Here is a 21,639-nt window from a genome sequence, read left to right on the forward strand (position 1 = left end):
TGCTGCCTTGTAGGTTATGAATAGTAATACTGAAATAAACCAAAATTTGCCAGTGGTAATTTTAAGTAACACTAACTAGAGAAGGAGAACAGAAAGCAGAAAGGGATAGCACAAGTTTTCTTGGTAAGAATGGTCCTTGGTAAGCAGTGTGGCTAGAACTTAGTCTCTTGAGAGTAAATTCCACCAATATGTTTGGTGTAGGCCTCTAGCTTTCTTCAGTGGAAAAAACATTCAGGACAGCAACATTTTCCTCTCTGCCACAAGCCGCACGTAAGTCTTTTCAGAAGTTATGTCTTGTCTGTGGGGATTTGGAAGTCAAAGGGCATGAACTTTGGACTCATCAAATGCTGCTGATACTTTTCCCAGGAAAATTTGGTATCTTAGCCTCCAAAATCAAATTCCATAGTTCTGTAAATTATGCCTGGAGTTGACCTTTTTGTAGTTGTTTTCCCCTTGAGTAGCATGAGCATGAAGAACAGGTTTTTTTTCAAGTCAGTATCCCATGATAAGAAAAAAAGGGTATTCCAGGAGAAAAACTGATACTGTGTAGTCTAATTCAACAGGAAAAGGTAAAATACATTCAGCAATGAATTGTCAGTATTATGAAACAGGCAGTAACTCCTTTAAATACCAAAATTTTTATCTGCATCTGGTGCATATTAGCAAATTTTTTTATACTAAGTAGTGGTATGTAGACTTAAATTCAAGTAAGTAGTTGGTTGTTCTTTTGTTAATGTGTCTCCAGAAGCTCATGTGCAAGAAAGCCATCATCTTTCATCAGGTTGCAGTGTAAGTAACCCCTGTGAGGAGGACAGTGACAAAGTTAAACGTGATTTTTGACTCATAAATTGAGCTTGGTTTGTATGAAAGACAACCAGATTACATTAAGGAAAGCAGGACTGGGCATACTGTGTATTTAGCTGAGGAATATATTTGAGCTGAGGATGTTGCTACTGGTCTGTGGATCTAAACTCCTCCTTGCAAACCAGTTTATTTTAAGAACCAAGCCAACTTTTTGCAACATTTGGCTGGTCTTAAGAAGCAAATTGCTCGTAAAAAATTTTCCAGTTAAATTGCTAGGGATTCTCTCAGGCCTGCTAATATCTAATAAGAGCAGACTACAAAGGCAGTTCAAATGAAAACAAGTACCAAAACTTGGATGAATGTTTTTATTCTCAGATGGTTGTCTACCCTCTGGATTGCTAGAGAAAACAGTAGAGATTTTGATAATGTTATGAAAGTTCATACTCAATATCAGCTGTGCTGTCAGTAACCAGCATTTGCTGTGCTTTCTCAAGTCATGTTAGCCCTAAAGAAGGTCACTCAAGACACAGTATGTCTTTTGGTTAAAATTTGTCTATGCTAAAGTCACCAGGGAGATCACTCTGACAGAAACCTGCTTCTAAAAAAATTGTACTTAATCCAGCAGAGTTTAAAGGAATGGAACAGTTTCTGATGTGCGTTACAGTCTCAAGGCAATGGTGGTAGAGTTTCAAGTGTCCTTCAGAAGTGAGAGTTGATGATATTTAAGTGTTCCTAATGACTAAAAAAAACCTGACAACAGACACTACCACTGAGTTGGTAATTGGAAAATTGGAAAGGTAAATCAACTTGGTAATACTATTTTTCATATTTAAAAAAATACTTGAAAAGTCACAATGTATCATATCTTGTATCCCAAGCTCACTTCTCCAGTAGAATAATTCACTCTCCAGTCCTATAAAGAGTATACATTGCATGTGGAAATTGTGTAATTATTTTTCTTAAACAGATGCTGTAAATAGTTTCAGCTAACGGCTCTCAAAAGTGTACTTGAGGAATAGTCATATAGGAAAGAAAAAATTAGAGCTGTGCTTCCAAAGTTCATCCTTCTTGACAGGAGTCAGAAATAAACCTTCAATACCAGAAGCCTGAGGATCTGTCATGTTGTAGATACTGTTTAGAAAGGAAGTAACTTTTTCAATGTGACTTTCATCTAGGATTTTAGTTCTTTTCCTTCCTGCTTAAACCAATTATGCTTTCATATCAATGTCCAAGTGGAAACCAGTAACAAGTGATGTCCCTCAGGGGTCTGTACTGAGACTAGTACTATCTTCATCAGTGACAGACAGTGGGATTGAGTGAACCCCCAGTAGGTTTGTGGGTGACACCAAGCCGAGTGGAGCAGTTGGTTTGCTAGAGGGAAGGGTTGCCATCCGGAGGGACCCTGACAGGATTAAAGAGTGGGATTGTGAGACCTGACCTGGAGAACTGCATCCAGCTCTGAGGAATAAAATGCCCATTCCTTCAAGAAAGGCTGAGAGAGTTGGGTTTGTCCAGCCTGGAGAATAGAAGGCTCCAGGGAGACTTTATTGCGGCTATTTAATACTTCAAGGGAGTATATAAGAATGCTATAGAAAGATTTTTTACCAGGGCATGTAGTGACAGAAGAAGGGGCAACTGTTTTACACTGAAGGATGGCATATTTGGACTGGACATAAGTAATAAGAAATTTTTTACGATGAGAGTGGAGAGGCACTGGCACAAATTGCCCAGAGAAGTTGTGGATGCCACATCATTGGAAGTGTTCAAGCTCAGGTTGGACAGGGCTTTGAGCAACCTGATCTAGTGAAAGAGGTCCATGTTAGGATGTTTGAACTATATGATCTTCAAAAGTTCCATCCAACCCAGCTATGCTGTGAATCCATGATCTTACTTACTCTGTCTTTATCTTCCTTTCTTTGTACAAGCATCCCTTGTACAAACTTTCCTTCACAGCCTGATATTAGAGGCAGTATGGAGATTATCTAGGCCAACCCCATGCTCAAGCAGGGTCAATCAGAGCGGTTTGTTCAGGGTCATGTCCAATTGGGTTTTGAGTATCTCTGAGGATGAGAGTTGAGTACCCTCCCTGGACAACCTGTTCCAGTTTCACAGTAGAAAAGTTTTTTCTTAGGTTTAAACGTAATTTATTGTGTTTTGATTTGTGCCCATTGCCTCTTGTCTGTTCACCTTTACACCCTTCATTAATTACTTACACATATGGATAAGACACCCCCCTCCCTGATCTTTCATTCTCCAGCATGAACACTTCCAGCTCTCTCAGCCTCCCCTCATCTGAGAGATGCTCCAGACCCATCATCATCTTATTGGGCCCTCCTTTCATTCCCTCCAGTACATCTGTGTCTGTCTTGTACTGAAGAGCATAGGACTGGGTAGAGTTCTCCTGATGAGGTGTCAGAAAGCTTCAGTAGAGAGAAATAATCATCTCTGTCAGCCTGCTGGCGGTGCTGTTACTAATGCAGCCTAGGATGCTGTTGGCCATCTTTGCTGTAAGGCAGAGCTCTGAGCATCCCCACTGCTCTCACACTTGGAGGGGCTTAATATGTGGACAAGTCTAAATTGAAAAACAAAGTCTAATGTGTAGCTGTCACATCTAAAAATAATGAGAAATAAAGGTAACGAGAACAAAGGTAGCAGGATTTTATTTTGAGGGTTAGAGTCTCACGTTAAAAGACTGCTTTCAGACATAGTGTTGAATGAACCTTTAGTTCTGCACCAGTCTGCCTTTGTTTGAAGTGACAGAATATACACTGAGACAGGAATAGGTGGATTAGACACAGCATACCTGAGTTTCAGGCTCTAGGCAGCTTGCAGAACATCACTGAAGTGTCGTTACAAATCAGTTACTCGCTGCAGTCTTTCCTTGTCATCTGTCACCGCAGCATTGAGATACCAAATGATGCACTTTTCTGCCTGGGATTCTAGCTTGCTTTTTACAGCCATCACTTAGGAGTGGTTTGGTTTTTCACTTCTCCAGCTCCAGCTCTCCTTTTTAATCCTTCTGTGACAAATGGTCATTTGTTGATGTGGTTCTTCAACCCTAGATGCCATTATTTGAGAGCAAAAGTCTTTCAGTACTTTCTGCTATACTTCAAAGTATTTCCGAGCTCTAAGAAAAAGATGGAAGTAGATTCCAGCACATGACATATCTCTCGTTTACAATGTGTGTTAACAAACTGCATGACTAACCTGTTGCGTGGACATTACATCTGGTGTACATAGCTTTCAGTTAATACTTCTAACATTTCAAGTCCTCAAGTGATACCTTGTAGTGATTTTATTACTTCATGATGAATGCAGCTGTACAGATTTGTTGTGAGATCAGTCTGCAACATTGTATTGCAGTAAACAGTTCATTGTGACTTGTAAACAGTTCAGTCCAACCCTGCAAATACAAAGGGCAAATTCTGACCGTGAATAACAGTCATGTCTGTTGTAAAGCATGGGCTCTCTGGGAAATGCATGAAAGAACCTGCAAAATTGAAGAGCTCATCAGGCCTCTTCATAAACATGTGATCAGAAGAGGACACAAGGTCTGTCTTGTTGGAATCTCCTTTTTGGTCTGGATTGACTAATTCCTTGCCATAGGCTGAAAGGACACACATATTGGACTGATAACATTCATTTGTTCCTAAAACCTCTCTAAAGTTGCCTGTTCTGTGAGAATTTTGTTACACTTTGCTATTGCTCTTAACATAGTTGCTTTTATGAGAGAAACTTGTCATACAGTGGATTGTTTCAGACTTGAGTCTTAACTCATCTTTGTGAAAGGTGAACCTGAAATGCTTAACTTTTCACTCTTTGAGAGATGTCCGTGCAACAACTTGAGCTCCGTGGTTTGAACATGGATTTGATAAGGCTTTAGTGAAATGAAACACAGCAAAGAGTTTGGTTCTTCATTTGCTCTACTTTCTTTCTTGTAGTTTTTCTCTTGTTCCTGTATTTTCTCCTGTTTCTGTACAGTTCACCAGCTATTTTAAGGACTTTCTTCGGAAGGATGCTCTTAGAACTTGCAGTGCTTTGGGAGCTGTTCTGAAGGTGACAGCACTCTGTCTTGGTTTTCATGTTGTTGAACTGGTCAATAATAAAAGCAAACATGAATGGTGAGGATGAAGAAGTGATAACATAAGCAGTATAGTTATATATGAACAGTTACATCAAAGGACAGGATAAAGCTGTGATTATTTGAAACACTTTTCCTGCTTTCCTCCTCTGTTCTAAATGAAAAGTAACAAAGCAAAAATGAAAATATTCAGCCTCAAAGCTTGTAATGAAGAAACAGTTCAGTAGATTAAATGCAGGGGGTTTTATAGTTCCATTATATGCTTCCTATTCAGGTAGCTTTATGATTTGAGGGGTATGTTATTGAAATGCAATAATTGTTTTCATTCAGGTAAACAGACATTAAAGATATTTGATGGGAATGATGCCGTGAAACGCAACCAATTTCGGCTGATTTCAGTTCCAAGGATTGCAAAAAATGAAGAAGTTGTGGTAAGATAGCCGGTGAAGGTCAATATACCAGTGTGATAAAGGGTCATATGGTTGTATATTACAATAGTCAAAAGCTAAAAGTTTTACAGATGTAACTCAACAACAACAAAATCTGTAAATGGGCTATAATGATACAATCTAATTTGACTTCTGCAGGTAGCACTTTTATTTAGACCATGTGAAGAAGCGGTGGCCTGTGTATCTATAACATAATTGGGACCACAGCGTATCACACGTTAAGCAGTCATTCTCCTTCCCTTTGTGACTCTGAAGTCTTATTTTACTGATGTGAGCAGTACTGGATAATCAGCTGCTTAAGTCTTGCTCTTCTTCTGTAGTATTCACTTGTCTGACGTTTATCCTGGACAGCCACTGCTATTGCACTTCAGTTAATCCGTTTTGAAGACTGAAGCATACTATGGTTACCTCCACTCCTTGGTTATGAAAGTAGTGAATTGTCAATCACATTGTGGCCGCTCCCTAGCTTTTCCAGTGCTCTGTCTGGGGGTGGAAACATGACTCAGTACTAAGTCAAATGTTCTGTACAGATCTTAATTTACTGGGCTAGGCAGAGACCCTGTGCTGTGCAGAAAGGAAGCCTAGAGAGCGTAGGGGGTGGTGCACAGTAGAATTGAGCATGGTGAGAACTCAGAGTCATAAAAGACTTGGCCCAGGAGTGTGAAGAATTCATTACATCAGAATTTGACAATTTAAGCATATGGGTCATTGAGATTTTTATCCTGATACTGTGTTCAAAATCAACAGGAGTTTTAGAAAATGTTTGTAGTGTTCTGCATGTCAAAGATCTTAAAGTAAAATGGTAAACAGTGCTGAAAACACTTTTATTTAGGAGTGCTATTTGCTTTTCAAGCCTATTTTACCAGATTGCTGCTTATAATACCAGGGCGGATTAATACTATTTCTCACAGCTGACTTACTGGGCTGTATTCACTGTAGCATCTCTGTTAGCAGAAATGCTGCAGGCATGGGCCAGTAATGGATGTAAAATTCCTGTGACTGCTTGCATCTTCCAAGGACAGCCCTTACCTTTCTTCTCTACAGGTGTGTGGGTTCAGGCAGACATGTGGCTGAGAAGCCCTCTAATTTTCAGCATCCCCTTAGTGCACAAAGATTGTTAGGTGTAACCAAGTGTAATTTACCATTCTCCTTGTTGAACTAATTTTGCATACAGTGAGTGTAGCTTTATTGGTGCTGAATTTTTACATTCAATCTGTGGTGTAGCACTTGACTAGCACTTGACAAAAATACCATGGGCTGTGCTCAAATCCACTGATATCTCAAATTTTCTTTTCATATCTGCCACTAAAATTTGGTTTTAAAACTTCGTTCTTGTTTTGTTTTCTGCTATAGCTATTTATCCATTGTACTGTGCTTAAAACATGCATTAAAGGTGCATTCCATAAGTAAGACATTTATAAATGTCTGTGGTTACACAGGTATTAATGGTGTCTTCTCAAGAAAATGTTAATTTGCCTTGCTGTGTTGTAGGAGGCTGCTTTGAGGGCATACTACATAAATGATGACCAGCAGGAGTATGAGCTTCAGACCTTTACACAGCAGGCGCTGCTGTCTGATGATGTTATCAACAGGAACGATGCTGCAGAGGACAGCAACTTGAGCTCGGTATTCCGTGAATCCGTTCCTGAAGTTTGGATCATCAGAGCTAAACCAAAGGACGAGGAGGTGATCAGAATCTATCCTGCCTGGCTGAAGTGAGTGTTCTCCTCTTTTATCACAAGGTTATCCTGCTTGGCTACACTCGTCCTCTGTAGTCTAGCCCAGTGTGTTTCAGTTATTGAAGTCGCACAAGTGTAACAGAGAATGTACTTTATTCTTCTGTATTTCAAGATTCTTCTGTTTATTTTTCTGAATGAGTAATATACATACTATTCATTTCCATGCGTGGAAACGTGTTTGTGGGTTTCTTTACATGCATGGAACATACAGCTTGTGCAGTTCTGTTATCGTGCGCTCAGCCAAGAAGATGCAGCTTTACATGAACTCCATCTGTAAACAAATGATGACACACACATGCCACTTGAAAGCTCGAATTTTTTTTTTTTTTTTTTTTTTTTGAAGAAACATTAAGTAGGAAGAAGTCAGTGTAAACTTCTGATGTGAGAATAGGAGGAAGAAATCAAGGGAAAAACCCCTGTTCCATTTACCGCTGAGACAATATACATTTTAAGCATATTTAGCAGTGGAAACAAGACTGGCTGGTGACCAATTCATTTCTTAAGAGCAGTGGTGTAAAATTTAAACATTTGTTCGTTTTACTAATGCAGCTACGTTGCCAAGTTTTTATGAAAGACTTGCAGGTAATTTTGTGTATAGAAACAAACTAATTGCCACAACTGTAATAATCATTTCCTTGAGATGAAAGTCTTTGCTTATCTGTGGGATGAATACTGCATCTGCCACGAGCCTCAGTGAACAACTTCTCTTCAATACAAATTTCTGCCTATCCCAATAGACAATTTGCCACTTAGGTAAAAAAAGCACACACAGGATACGTCAAATGATTGTCCTAAAGTAAGTATTTCTTTTCTCTTTAGGGTGGGAATGGCATATGTCTCTCTACGAGTAAATAAGGATAGCACTACACAGGCTGTCATCAAAGAAGTGCTTCCATTACTTGGAAAGCAGGTAAATGAAAGATTATAAGCATATCCGTATACCAGCTGAGTGATCCTGAAGTGGGATGTGTACGTTTTTTCTCTCTAGAGAAATTATAATCGGTCAATTCACAGTTAATGGGAATGTTGTAATGTTTGGTAGATGATCTCTTGTAATTGGTATGATGCTCAAAACTTTCTGCAATCTCAATGGTACATCTGGTTGCTCTGTACTGGAAGTTACTGTCAGTCTTTCTGGGTCAAGCGGATTTACTAGCATGAACACAATGTTTCTTGGCATGCAGTGTATTTTCTTACGGCTTTTTATGTCTTGAGATATTTAAAATACACTTGTATGTAACTACACTGCTAATCTTACCTTGTTGGGAAACTGGAGATCAGTATTAAGATGATCATGCTTGTCTCCTACTTCTTAGCACTGCTCTGCAAAGGAAGTCTTAGACTCCTATAATATCTCAAGTTGGAAGGGACCCATAAGGCTCACTGAGTCCAACTCATGCTTCTCACAGGACTACCTAAAACTAAGCCATATTGACCAAGAGCGTCATCCAGGCACTCGTTGAACTGTAATAGGCTTGGTGCCACTTCCCTAGAGAGCCTGTTCCAGTGACCAACCACCTCTCAGTCAAGATCCTCTTCCTAATGTCCCATCTGAACTTCCCCTGATGCAGCTTCACTCCATTTCCCTGTGTCCTGTCAAGGGTGACCAGAGAGAGAAGATCAGCACCTCCCCTCCGCTGCCTGCCTTGAGGAAGCTGTTGACTGTGATGGGGCACCCCTCAGCCTTCTCTTCTCCAAAATGAACAAAGAAAGTGACCTCAGCTGGTCCTTCTCAGTCTTACCCTTGAGACCTTTCATCCCCTTGGTCACCCTCCTCTGGACACACTCTTGTTTGATGTCCTTCTTAAACTGAGGAGCCCAAAAGTGCACAGAGGCCTCGAGGTGGAGCCACACCAGTGCAGTGTAGAGCGGGACAGTCACCTCCGTCGACTAGCTGGCTGTGATGTGCTTGATGCAGCTGAGGGCATGGTTGGTGCCCTCCTCTGGCCTCTTCTCTGGCTGCCATGTTAACTCATACTCAATTTGCCATCAACCCACATCCCCAGATCTCTTTCCGTAGGGCTGCTCTTCAGCCTCTGCTCCCCTAGTTTGTATTTATAAACAAGATCGCCCTGGCCCAGGTAGAGAATCTGGCTCTTGCTGTTGTTAAATTTCATGTGATTGATGATAGCCCAGCTCTTTGGCCTATCCACGTCTTTGTGAAAGGCCTCCCTACACTTGAGGGAGTCCACAGCTCTTCCTAGTTCAGTATCATTGGCAAACTTCCTTAATGTGCATTTGATTCCTGCATCCAGATCATTTATAAAAACATTAAAGAGCAGTGGCCCTAAAATTGAGCCCCGGGGAACCCCACTGGTGACTGGCTGGCAGGCTGATGTAATCGTATTTATTATAAGCCTTAGCGCCTGACCCAGCAGCTCACTGCTCACCCATGTATCATGGACTTGTCTAGGTGTGCGCTGGACAGGTAATCCAGAAGAATACTTTGAAAGGCGGTACCAAAAGCTTTGCTAAAATCCAAACCCACCCTATCCCACTGGGTTCCCTTGGTCAGCTAGATGAGTCACCTTGTCATAAAATTCAGTTAAGTTGGTTAAGCAGAAATTTCCCCTTGTGAACCCTTGCTATGGGCAGTGACAGCGCTGTCTCTCAAGTGTCTTTCACTAACTCCCAGAATACCATCTCTCTAATGTTACCAGACTCTGAAGTGAGACTGATGGGCCTGTAATTACGAGGGTCTTCCTTCTTACCTTTCTTGAAAATTGGAGAGCACTTACCAGCTTTCAGTCTACTGGACTCTACACTTCCAAGATGGCTGAAAAATGATGGAGAGTGGTCCTGTGAGGACATTGTCCAGCTCTTTCAGTACCCTGGGATGAATCCATTGAGCTTTGAGGATGCCAACGTAGTTAAAGGCACAGGAGTCTGACGCCGTGTGTGGGGATGAGTGTGTAAAATGACGATTGTTCCTGGATCAGGAGGAGTGGGTTAGGAGAACATCATGGTTGATTTAAAACTAGTTAATTTTTCATGCTCTGTGTGTGTGCAGTGTAACCATAACATTAACGTAAACATCTGACAAAATTATATTTCATTCAGAAACTACATTTACATGTTGCATCTTTTGGCAGACGGAGTGCCTCAAGAATTTCAAATTGGTGGAAGTTCTTATGGGCAGTAAGCAAGGTAAGTGAAGGAGCATTGGCCAAAAGCATGTCTGTAACTGATCTTCTTCTAGCTGCTTTTTTCCCCTTTTAACACAGTCTCAGTTATTTTTTTACAATAAACGCCTTCACAAATGAAACTTCAACATCATGTTGAAATACTTCATCAGAAGTGATGTTTTTTCTTTCCAGTCTTGTGTATCATCTGGGAATATGGTTCCTTTTTATTTCTTCATCATCACCTAAAAGTTTATTAGTGGTTTCTGGCAGGTATTGACCCTTTGGCAAAGAGTCCTGTTCGGGGGAGCTGCCTTTAACTGACATAATTTTCTTAAGTGCAGTACTTAGTAAAGTTTAATTGTAAAATTCAGTTGGCTCCCTTCTTTCTCTTCTCTTTCCCTTTGACACTGCCGCGAAACAAGAGCGAATTCAAGTCCCAAGATAGTCCAAGGAATATGTGCGTGCACTATGAAATACACTGCACTCAGTCCTAGAGTTGGTCAAGAGGTTTATGATCCTGCAGGAGCTGAGCTGGTGTTCTCCAAGTTCACATCCCTTTGTGCTTCATTATGTGTAAGGCTTCATGGAGGGATAAATAAAGCCACTGAAGTAGTCTGATGATGCCCTGGCCACACTCAAGTAAATATCTTTGTAGTTCAGATACTGGCCTCATACTTGGCTTTCTTTGTCAGCGTTATCAAGGAGTTGTTTTATAAGGTTAGTGTAGCCTTGTGAATGTCCTACCTGCTTGGTTTCTGGTGTTCTAATTTTTTTAAATGGTTTTTGTTTGTTGAGCCTCATAATAACTTAGAGTGCTTTCAAACATGATTAATGTTCTTGCTGTCTCCAGTTCAGCGCATGGTGTTGGACAATCAGGAACTGATTCTTAACAGACTCAAGGACATAAGAAAGGTAAATCTGAAAAAGTAACATGATGGTTTTTTCTATCAAGGAGGTAGTCCCTGTTATTACAGAAAAAGCAAGTAATCAGCTTAGATTGAAGCTTGTTTCTGTTCATAATATCCTCCAGGCTTAGAGGACTTGATTGCTGAGTTCAGAACTGTTTGGGATTTTGTTTCACAGTATCTTTTGGCCAAATGTCACATCATTTATTTTTCTTTATTTTGGTAGACTTCAATACGTCAGATGAATCAAACAAGGTTTTACATTGCGGAAAACAATAAATCCATCGTGCGAGTAAATTTACTTGTTGGTGGCCTTCCACCTCAACTTTCTCGTGAAGAATACACCAATATTCTCAAAGCTGAATTAGCTATCAAAAGTAAGTATGCGTTTTGAGATATATTCATATGTATAAAATAAAATATAGTAGCATCCATTGCTGCTTTTTATTTCTTTTCTTAATGTTTTAACAGTATTTTGAAAATCAGTCTTTTTTATATGCTCTCACAGGGGGCTTTCTTAATTCATTTTAAAATGCTCATGCTTGCATGAGAGATGTAACAGCTCATTATTCACAGAATTATTAATACATTACTCGAGTTATACGTGAGCACACCATTTTTTCTCTAGTGGAAAGCATCACTTCTTAGAATTGAACCATGCATACCTTACACCATTCAAATCATGGCAGTGCAGTTTAATTCCCTGTGCACGAACATTGCTCGCCTTTGTTAACCTCTGACATTTTTTGTGTGGGCTGTTCTCTATGTTGTTCATGAGCTCTGTGCCTGGTCACAGAGAAGAATGAGCAGTGTGTGCACACATACAGACAAGCACTCAGTGAAGAGAATTTATTTTTCTTTTTGAAAGAAGTGTAACTGATTTTCCTTAATACTCTTTCAACCAACATAGACTGTAAACAGTGTCAGGAATGCGTCATGCTTTTTGTTTCAGGAAGCGAAGCATTTTTCCCAATCTTTTATGTAACTTCGAGAGGAATTAAACTTCAAATGCCAGAAAGAATTCATAGCCACATTTTATGAAAATCAGTTTAGCTTTTCCAGCTTGCAAAGTAAACTTAGGAGAGGGAAAGTGTTAGCTGGAGGTTCTCCCTATATTTGTATAACTTTTAATATTTATTTATGTTATATTTATGTAACTTTTAAAAATATTTTAAATATTTACTCTAAATGTACCAAGGTTTTATGTGTTTGTATTTTTACCCTTTGCAGCAAATGTAGTATCTGTGAGTCATGTTTATCAAGCACAAGGTAAGCATTAAGATTTTTGGTTTTGCAAACAATGTCTATTTTCAAAACTGCGGCCTAATTACTAGAGTCTCTAAGTTTGGAGTTTGTTAGTCTCAGCCCCTCAGGTAAAATGTAACTCGTATTTACAAAGACCAGTGGATTAGTGTTACCTTATTAAAAACAGAAAGGTTGGCTTTATGCCTCATGTACCAGAAAGTGGTGACATTTCATCATAAAAAAAGTTGCTCTTCAACTGAATAGTCTACCACCAAACAGTTAAAAGCCCATCGAGTGATCTCTCTTTATTTTGACTTCTAATATGCTAAAATTAGGTGCTGCTTTTGAACTTGATGGTATTGTTTCACAGTCACCGTTTCCTAGCGCAGTTTGAGAGGGAGTTCAGTGGCTGGTCTGAAGAAAATCAGCACACTCCACTCTGCATTCACCTTTTGAGCTGTTGTTCTGCTTTTGCTGTACTAGCTTTATTTCAGCAAGGTTGAAGAAACGGTGAGGTTTCTGAAAGCCAGAGCAGCAGTGGCTCTGAGCAGCTTTAGTGCAGTGGTCAGGTGGAGATCTGCATCTGGTAAAACTTAGAAGTGCGGAATTTCTTTTGTACGTTTAGGTGTCCATATTCAAGACGTTTTACAACCTTTGGCAGGCTTAATTTTCCCATGACTGCTAAGTGAATCTTTCTATAGCGTGGTTTTGAAGACTGATGCATGCTTCTTTTGTGTATTTGCTATCGCCACGTGGCTAGTAAATATTGACTTGTCATAAAGAAAATCATAAAGCTTTCATATGTGCCTTCTCCTTTTCATACGGCAGTGGAGAATAGTTGGTTTTATGATACTCTTCTCATGTCACAGCTTCCTGTAATCCAGATAACCTGCATGTGGTTTTTAGATGTTTCTGCTCGTGTGTGATTTTTATTGTTCTTTGTGGGGTTTTCTTTTTTCACTTTCTGAGTATTTTTATGCTTCTGATAACTTCCTGACTCTCGCTTTTGGTTGCAGCCAGGTTGTGGTACCAGCTCACATCTCATATGCTGTCCGTTATGCACTTTGATCTTGTCCGGTTTTCCTCCTACCTAAGTATCTTAATTTAAACTAACTTGTCAGTATTTTATTTTCTTTCATTTTTCCCTTTTGTCTTCTCTTCTTCCGCGGCTTCCCCATACAGGTCGTAAGCCAACATAAAGATCTTAAAGTGATTCTCAAACCAAGTCTTAGCTTGTAGTAATTCTTGCTGGAATACTGTCAATGAATGGAACTACTGGATTTTTAATAATGAGATACAAAATGAAACCTAATAGCTTTGTCACTTGTACATGATGAGAACAGTCTGTTTGTTATGATAGAGAGTAATAGGCCATACTTCTGAAGCCCAAAGGAAGTCTTCAAATATGCAACAGTTTTGTGCTACAGTTCCTCTTGTCCTCAAACTGCTTTGCTTTGACAAATACCCAGGTTGTGCTTGGGGGTATGAAGGAAGGATTAAAAATCAAAACTGCCCAATTCACTGATAACCCAACAACCACAAGTGTTGCAGAGTAACTTGTACTGAACAATGTCCTGATTAAACTGAGTAAACTTTTGCTGTGATTGATTGATATGCAGATTTCCTAATAATAATAGAATATATAAGAAAAACCCAGTTCTGATGCCTCTTTACAGGTGCTGTTGTACTCGAAATTTCATGTTTTTCTGAAGCTGAAAGAATATATATGCTAGTTAAAGATACAACTGTCAATGACAAGCCTCTAAACGTTGTGGTGATTCCTGAAGTTATGGTAAGAGATGGGTTTGTATTTAAAATATGTCTTTAAAAGAAAAACAACTACCTTAAGACTTTTTCTGCTGGAAGTAAATGAAAATACATTTTATTCAAAGGAGCAATACAGTGAGCTTCTGTAAGTAAAGTGATGAAAAAAAATACTTGAGAGCCTGTACTTTGTGTGCATGATACACTTCTGCAAGTTAAGTAATTTCTGTTACTGTTGAGTTGTCAAGAATAACTATTCAATACAACTATTCAACAGCATAACTATACAACTATAAAGGGGAGAAAAACATTTATTTTTTTTCCCTGTTTATTTCTTTCAATGATCAAAAAGTTAGGTGCGGTTCTAGTTACAGCTGGCATGTCTTGAAATGCTTACAACAACTTTGTTTTGGGGACTAAACATGTTTCCTCGCTAACCATGAGGTAAAGTGCTGCTGCTAATCTTCACATCTACAGTATCTTCATATCCCCCGTTCTATTGCAGAGGGAGTTTGACCTTGTTTAAATGCTGGATTCCAGAGGAAAAACAGTCTTTCAAAAGATTTAGTGGAAGAGTCCATTCACAAATTCAGGCTTGATTCTGATTTATTAATTTTTATGGTTTAAAGTCACTTTCCTATGAATCAGTTGGTTTTGCAATAGGTTTCATATTTACAAAGAAGATTCAGGGTGAAAAGAGGGAAATGGTTCACTAAGCAAAGTGATTCTTACCCAGCATGATGTAGGTTCTGTCCAAAAGAGGGTGTAGCCATAGTTACTTTCTGCTGAGCTGTTACCTTGCAGTTACTGTCTTTCTGGAGTTGCATTACGGCAAGTGAACTAACTGGGAGTCTCGGTTTGGCTTTAGAACCTCACAGAAGGTTGAAAACTTAAAAACAATTAGTCGGAACTATGAAACAACTTTAGAAGGCAGGATCTGAAGTTCAATAGTCAGAGTTGCATATTTACATGTCTGCTTTTACCATTTAAAGAGTCCTGTGATTGTCAAAGTTTTCTGAAGGCAGAATTATTTTTTAGTATGAGCAGATACTAGTGGCAGTGCTACATGAAACTGGCAAGATTAAAAATTATCCCCTCTCCAAAAAAATGAGAGCCGCCTTCTTATGCATATGTAGGCATTATGTTTTGTGAGATCCGTAGAAACAAACATTTCACCTCATTCAAACTACATTTTGGAGTTTGTTACCAGAAACAGAAGGCAGCATGAAGATGGCAATGCTTTTGGATGCTTGTTTTTGGTCGCTTTTAGGCAAAGGCATTACGAGCCTGGACTTGGTACACGGTGTGTGACGTTGAACATCCTCCTCTCTGTTGACTATGTGTGTCTGGTTTTCTGACGCTAGGTATGTTGGAAGTGAACTTCTCAATGGCAGGAAAATACGGTTAATTATCTGATGCCAGGTATTTTTCAGAAACTCGTTTCTGAACTGGGGGACTGCTAGGGATGAATTCATGTAAGCAGGAGAGGGAGGGGCTGTACATGCACACATGCATTTTGTTTCTATTGCATCATGTGCTGTTTGTATCCGGTCATCTCACAGCAATAAGCCAAGAGTTAATCTAAATAGTATTTCAAGTGCTGTTTTTATGTGCTTTGGCCACACAGCTTACGCCATTCACTAATTACCCAGGGTAAACTGATGTGTGATTGTTGACCCTACTTTGGACAGCAATTAGAGTAGATGACCTCCTGAGGTACTTTCCAACCTAGATTATCCTTGTATCCTATGATACTATCAGCCATTGTTTATACTTTATATATGTAACCTTTTAAATACAGCACCAGGAAATACTTATCAGGAGCTGAACACAATATTACCTTTATGCTTTGTTTGACATTCCTCTTGTGGGTGAAATACAAAGGAATTGGGAATGAAGGGCTAATGTGTAGTCTTAAAAGAGAAATGGGTAATAAAACAAAGGCCGCAGTGTTTTGATTAATGAATGATTTTTCCAAATTGCAGCTTATCTTAAAAACCAACCAACCAACCAGAACAAAACACCACCCCAAACCAAACAAACACAATCTTCTCTGAACACAGTAAAAGCACAAAAGTAAATCCATGGTTAGCAGGTTGCTAGTCCTTTGTTTTCTTGAGGTGAGATACACTTGCTCTGTGTCTGATAAACCTTTTAAGGGCAGGCACAGTTCAAGTCTGGCATGGTCAGCTCTGCCAGAAGCAATTCATCCTCTTACTGTCATTACTGAAAAGTTTGAATGCAGAATCAGTTTGCACTAACTGCATATTAGAAAGTCAAGCAATTAGCGTGATCAGATGTGTTCATCTGTTCTGCTGTTTCATGATCTTGGGCCTTTGAGAATTTAAGCAAACACTTTCATAATATTCAAGTAAATGAAACTACTCACTTTGTTGGAGTGTGAAAAAAATACAGTCTCTTAGAAAGCTGTTTAGCTGCTGGGTAGTTTGGTGTTTCTCTTTGGTAAATGTCAAGGTGAAAGACATTGCAGGGCTGGATTTTTGAACTGAAAGCTAAGTTACCAGGACTGCTTGTTTGCTGGTACTGCAAAAGGAAACGAGCAGCAAGTTGTATGAGACCAGTATCATCAGGAGGGTGACAAGTTTTTGTGGTTTTATCACTAATGCCACTTACTAGTGGAGTGCCCTCTAAGGTACTGTGTTTTGGTTCCTCAAGAGCAGTAGATACGAGGGTGGAAGTTTCCGTTTCATTCATTCTACTGATTCTTCACACAAATGTGTTCAACTTAAAAATATGATAGTTTAATGACTCTCTTTGCCAAAACGCCATGAAAGGTTGCTTTCCACCCTTCTTCCACTGCTGCAGTTCCCCTCCTGCTGTGTTAACCCAGCTACTGCTCTGGTTGCATTCCTCATCAGATGCAATGACTCCTTCTGGCCAGGGTGGCAGAAGTTTGTGCTTGGGGCGTTATGGATCCTTGCACATGGGAGATGCTACAGCCAACTAGTTTGCAAATGTTGAATTCTGCTTGTCACAGAGGTATCTGCTGTTCCTGGAGAGAGCCCACCACTCTGGAAGATGTGCCATGGTGGTTGCGCCAGCAGGCCTGTAGCACAGAACACCTTGTTCTGCTTCATGCCCAGATGTGATTACACAGTACACTCAAGAGAAAGGGGATTCATTTGGATACTGACTATCTTGCCCCAGCCTGAAGCCATGCTGTGCTAATCCTGACAAATTAAGCAATTCACAGTGACTGTCAGCATGTCTAAATCACACGGCCTCCTTCAGCTGTCTCTAAGAAACGAGCAATAAATTCCTTCCTGAACACCAGCCAGCACAAAACCCCTCTGCACATTTCACTCCTCAGGCAGAGCACTGAAGCCAGGGCTAAAGGGGGAAGGGAGCCCTCAGGCAGTGAGTCACACATCCGCCTCTGCCTGGTAACAAACTCATTCTGTGTCCCCACTGGGGCTTTATTGAGGGATTAAAACATATTCAGCAGCATAAGAGCGCTACCCTTGTGGCCATCTGTAATTGTAATGGAGCGTCTGCAGAAAGCAAAGCCCTGCTCTGCTGTACAAACTGTCGCAGGGTTTTTAACCCCCACTGGAAAATAACTGCTTTCTTAGAAGCTGGCCTTCATCTAGCAGCTTAGCAGTGTTTCTTAATCCTTTAAGTGTAATTAAGTGTGCTGGTGGGAAGGAAGTTAACTGTAAGGTTTAAGCATTTTCTAGAATACTTCTGTTTAGTCTACATAGACATGTTTAGTCCTAAATAGGTATAGTTAGGGATTTACATTAGAAGATACTTGAACAAGGATGGGTTCGAGTGTTAGGACTGCTCCGTTTACACTACCGACATACATTTTGTTAGCTCTAGGCGTTCTGCACAGCTGCTTGTGAGTCTTTCTAGCTTTCAGGGCAAATGTTTCACTTTTTTCTGGTACAATATTGACACTGACAATTAGGAAATTTAGGTGGCAGTTTTGTAGAAGCTGTAAATACATATTTACAACAATATATATTCTAGTAAGATTCTAGTAAGATTCTAGTCAACTTTCCAAAGCACAGCTGTGCTTTTGAATGCCTTGGAGCTTACCACATCTCAAAATCATTGCGATTCCCTGAAGTTCCTTGTGAATTATTTTAGTTACTTGGTTTTAAACCCAGTGCATTAGAACTTGCCTGTAAAAGCAAGTAATATAAAACATGTGTTCAACATGTCACTTCTAAATGTCCAAAACCAGTATTTTTAGAAACTTACTTCCTGAAGAAGGTCATCATGTTCTTGTCCACATTCAAGTAAGGTATTTGTTTGACTGGAATGTTGCACTGGTTTCTTTTCTCTTGTTCTTCTTTGAAAACATTTTCATTTACTTTGAGCTGCAGAACTGAGTATTGTTTCTTTCTATTATCCTCTTACTTCCTTTTCTATTAAGCCCCACAACTTTCCAGGCGTTAGACCAAGCCTGAGGGTTCAGATAGCTCGTGTTGTTCGGGAACTTGAAGTGACTGCAGATGAAGCCTAGGTAGTAAAAAAGCTTTGAAGAGGAAGAAATGGGAAGTGTTTAGGTGGGAATATAGGGCAGATTAGAAGCTGGAACAAGGAGTGCAGAAAGGGAACAGGTTGCCCCATTACCCCAAAGGGACATGGTATTTCCTTTCAGAGCTGCTCAGCCTTTCTTTGCTTGTGGGATTTTCAAAGGAACATTCGTAATAGGATATGGCAGATGATGGTGCAAGAACAGATGGAGTAATAAGAAGGGCTTTACTTTTGGAAAAACTAGATCTCTGCTTACTGTTTTTATTAATATCTGTGATGGCTGCAGAGGAGGAAATCCACTTCTCTCATTGGGATGTGTGCATCCTTGAGCCACACAAGACTCAAAAGTCCTTCCTTTTTGTGACAGTGGCATGAATTGTTTTCCTTAGACCTCCCTTTCTGGCTACAAATATCTTTTCCATGTGCATAATAGAAATAAATATATTACCCTTGTTGTGTGTTGGGCACACTTTGAATAATTGCTTCCCCTTTTCCAATACAGCCTGAGCATGGAGGTGAGAGGTGTTTTGACCTAGCAGCCATCACAGTATAGTATGAAGTTGGTTCCTCTGTAGAAAGCTGCGAGGGCAACTTTGCAGCCTATATCTATCCAAGCTAGTTATTTTGACAGCAGCGAAACCTTTCCAGTAAAACAATCATCAGCCTTCTTACCTGCTTAGGGTTCCTCCTTCCACTGTGTTTTCCGTTTGTGCCTGCAAGTCATATCAGAGGGCATTTCTCATGCAGGCAGTGACACAGAGGAGAAGGATTTTTATGTGTTCACAGGTATCTTGACATGCCTGGCAGGATGTGGCTTGCAGAGGATTAGCACCCAGCACTTTTAGGAAGGCGAAATTTGAGGAAATCTCTCAAATACTGGAAAGCCCCAAATGAACATTTGGTTTCAGTCATCCAGATCACATCACAGGTGGACAGTGGTCTGAGCTATCTCAATATCAGGCTTCATTTTGCTTCCCCACAAAGTTACTCGTTAATTTGCCCTGATTTCACCTTTCTTCACGATAGTTCAGGCTCTCCTGTGGTTGCTCGCAGGCAGGGGGCGACAGGCTCTCCGGCTGCTGTCTCCTCCCCTCTGTAGCTGTTGGTATCTCTCCGCGTGTTTGCACGCTGCAGTCATGCTGCTGCCTCACTGCCCCCTGAATCATTCTTGTCTAAATTGACTTATATTTAGCACTGTTGTTCTGTTCCCTGAGTCCATCCTGTCAGCTGCGTGACAAATTGCCATTCCCTGAATGCTGTCCAATTTGTAGACACAAATTACCATGACTTAGGGACTGTGGCAAACATTTCTGTTTTGAAGTGTGCTCATTGAAATGGCTGATGGACTTTGCTGGTGCGTACCTGCTGCACAGCTCTGTGGCAGGGTGGATGAAAGGTGTGCTGGCATTCTCTGATCTCTGTAGAAGACTTCCAGTGTAATTTATGGGCTGGCTGGCTGAAAACCAGTCCTAAGGGGGTGCTTCTGGGGGCTGGAAGTGTTGCCCTCCAGTGAGGCTGCAGGTACCATTCCCATGCAGTCCATGTAACACCTCAGGATATCCTTCCTCTGCCATGTGCTTGCTTTGGAGTGGTCTCTGGATGGGCACCAGGCTTCCCTGTCACACGGCCGTACTTTGAGAGCCCTTTCAGTAGAAGTGTGAGGATTGTAAGGTATTGACACCAAATCCTCACGTTTAAAAAGTATAAATACTTACTTTTAAAAGAGGCTTTCGGCCTCTTACTTCATGGAAAGAGGCATGCCAGTATCTGCCCCAGACGCTCTGGTTTTGCAGTGTTTTGTCCTTGTAAATTCACGTGTATTCTAAGATGACCACAAAACTTCACACAAATGTTTCAATTCTTTTGGAGAGAAGTTCCCTCTTTGCAAGGAAAGTGTTTGAATTGTATGTGACTCTGTAAGGTACCTTATCCTTCACGCTATCCTTTGGCATGGAGTTTACTGTCAATATGTGGGAAGGACTACTTTGGTTTTAATGTTAGGATCAGCTGTGTAGTTGGAGTGGTTTAAGGAAACTTCAGTTCCCAGAAGAATAAGATCAGCAGCGAACCTACCCCTTGTCTAGACATTGAATTCTTGTATTTATCAAATCTGTATTTTTTTGCTAAGCATCAAGGAAGCATCAGGAGATACTTAGATGTAGTAGTAGTTTTCCTGCCTAGTAATGGTTTTGGCTAATCTGTTTTCTTGTCTTCTTTTAGGCTTCCAAAATACCACAGAACTGCTGCCCAATTCTTGTATTTGTGAATCCAAAAAGTGGTGGTCTAAAAGGTCGGGACTTGCTGTACAGTTTTAGAAAGCTGCTAAACCCACATCAGGTCTTTGAACTTACCAATGGTGGCCCATTGCCTGGGTAGGTCGTCATATTTTTGAGGGGTTTTTAGTTGTTTTGTTTTGTTATTTTTCTAAAGGATGGATCAGATTCACTTGTCAAGAGAGATTTAAATTGCTTCTGTTGTGTGCCTGAAGACCAGAGCAGTGGATCATTTCTGACTGGTTCTCACTGTGAAAACAGATTTAAACTTTGAGGTTCTGTAACAAAAAGAGAGCACAGTAGTTCCTGATAGATATGCTTATGTCAGTTCCAGTAGAGCCCAGTCCTGGGAACATGATGCGCACTTTACAGCAACACAGATTTAATCATTATTAAAAATAAAAATATTTTGTAATTGAATGGGGATGGAAAGAGAAATGTCACACTGCCCCACGAGGACTCATTTTTGCTTTTATTTCCTTTGATGTTTCATGGGAACTAACAGGAAACTATAATAAAATTTTCTATCTGACTTTTGAAACTTGGCCACAGTTGCAGAAGTAACAGGGCCTGCCTGGTCACAGCTGCAACATTTCTAAATACAGGGAACAGAACATAATGCACTTGTAGGGAGGCAGGAACCAATTACTTGGTTTAATCAACACCACTTGTTACCAGCTTCATAAAACTGAAAGTGATGGTTGTGGCCTACTCAGAGTAGCCTCATTCCTTCAGCACTGCTTTAACA

General features: G+C 40.2%; 1 protein-coding gene across 7 annotated transcripts in view; it reads left to right on the forward strand.

Moving 5' to 3' along the window:
* Nucleotides 1-21,639, forward strand: part of DGKQ (diacylglycerol kinase theta) — a 98,189-nt gene that overhangs the window by 58,591 nt on the left and 17,959 nt on the right. For all 7 annotated transcript variants that reach the window (XR_003995175.1, XR_003995173.1, XR_003995174.1 and 4 more), the window contains exons 8-16: nt 5,216-5,316; nt 6,826-7,049; nt 7,893-7,983; nt 10,166-10,220; nt 11,049-11,110; nt 11,330-11,480; nt 12,334-12,372; nt 14,025-14,140; nt 20,839-20,990. Coding sequence is in view for 3 of the 7 variants with exons in the window: in XM_030512954.1 (XP_030368814.1) it covers nt 5,216-5,316; nt 6,826-7,049; nt 7,893-7,983; nt 10,166-10,220; nt 11,049-11,110; nt 11,330-11,480; nt 12,334-12,372; nt 14,025-14,140; nt 20,839-20,990 (991 nt within the window). In the remaining 4 variants the exon portion in view is untranslated. The remainder of the gene's footprint in view (nt 1-5,215; nt 5,317-6,825; nt 7,050-7,892; nt 7,984-10,165; nt 10,221-11,048; nt 11,111-11,329; nt 11,481-12,333; nt 12,373-14,024; nt 14,141-20,838; nt 20,991-21,639) is intronic.

Source organism: Strigops habroptila, chromosome Z, assembly GCF_004027225.2.
Source record: "Strigops habroptila isolate Jane chromosome Z, bStrHab1.2.pri, whole genome shotgun sequence".
NCBI classification, from domain to species: domain Eukaryota; kingdom Metazoa; phylum Chordata; class Aves; order Psittaciformes; family Psittacidae; genus Strigops; species Strigops habroptila.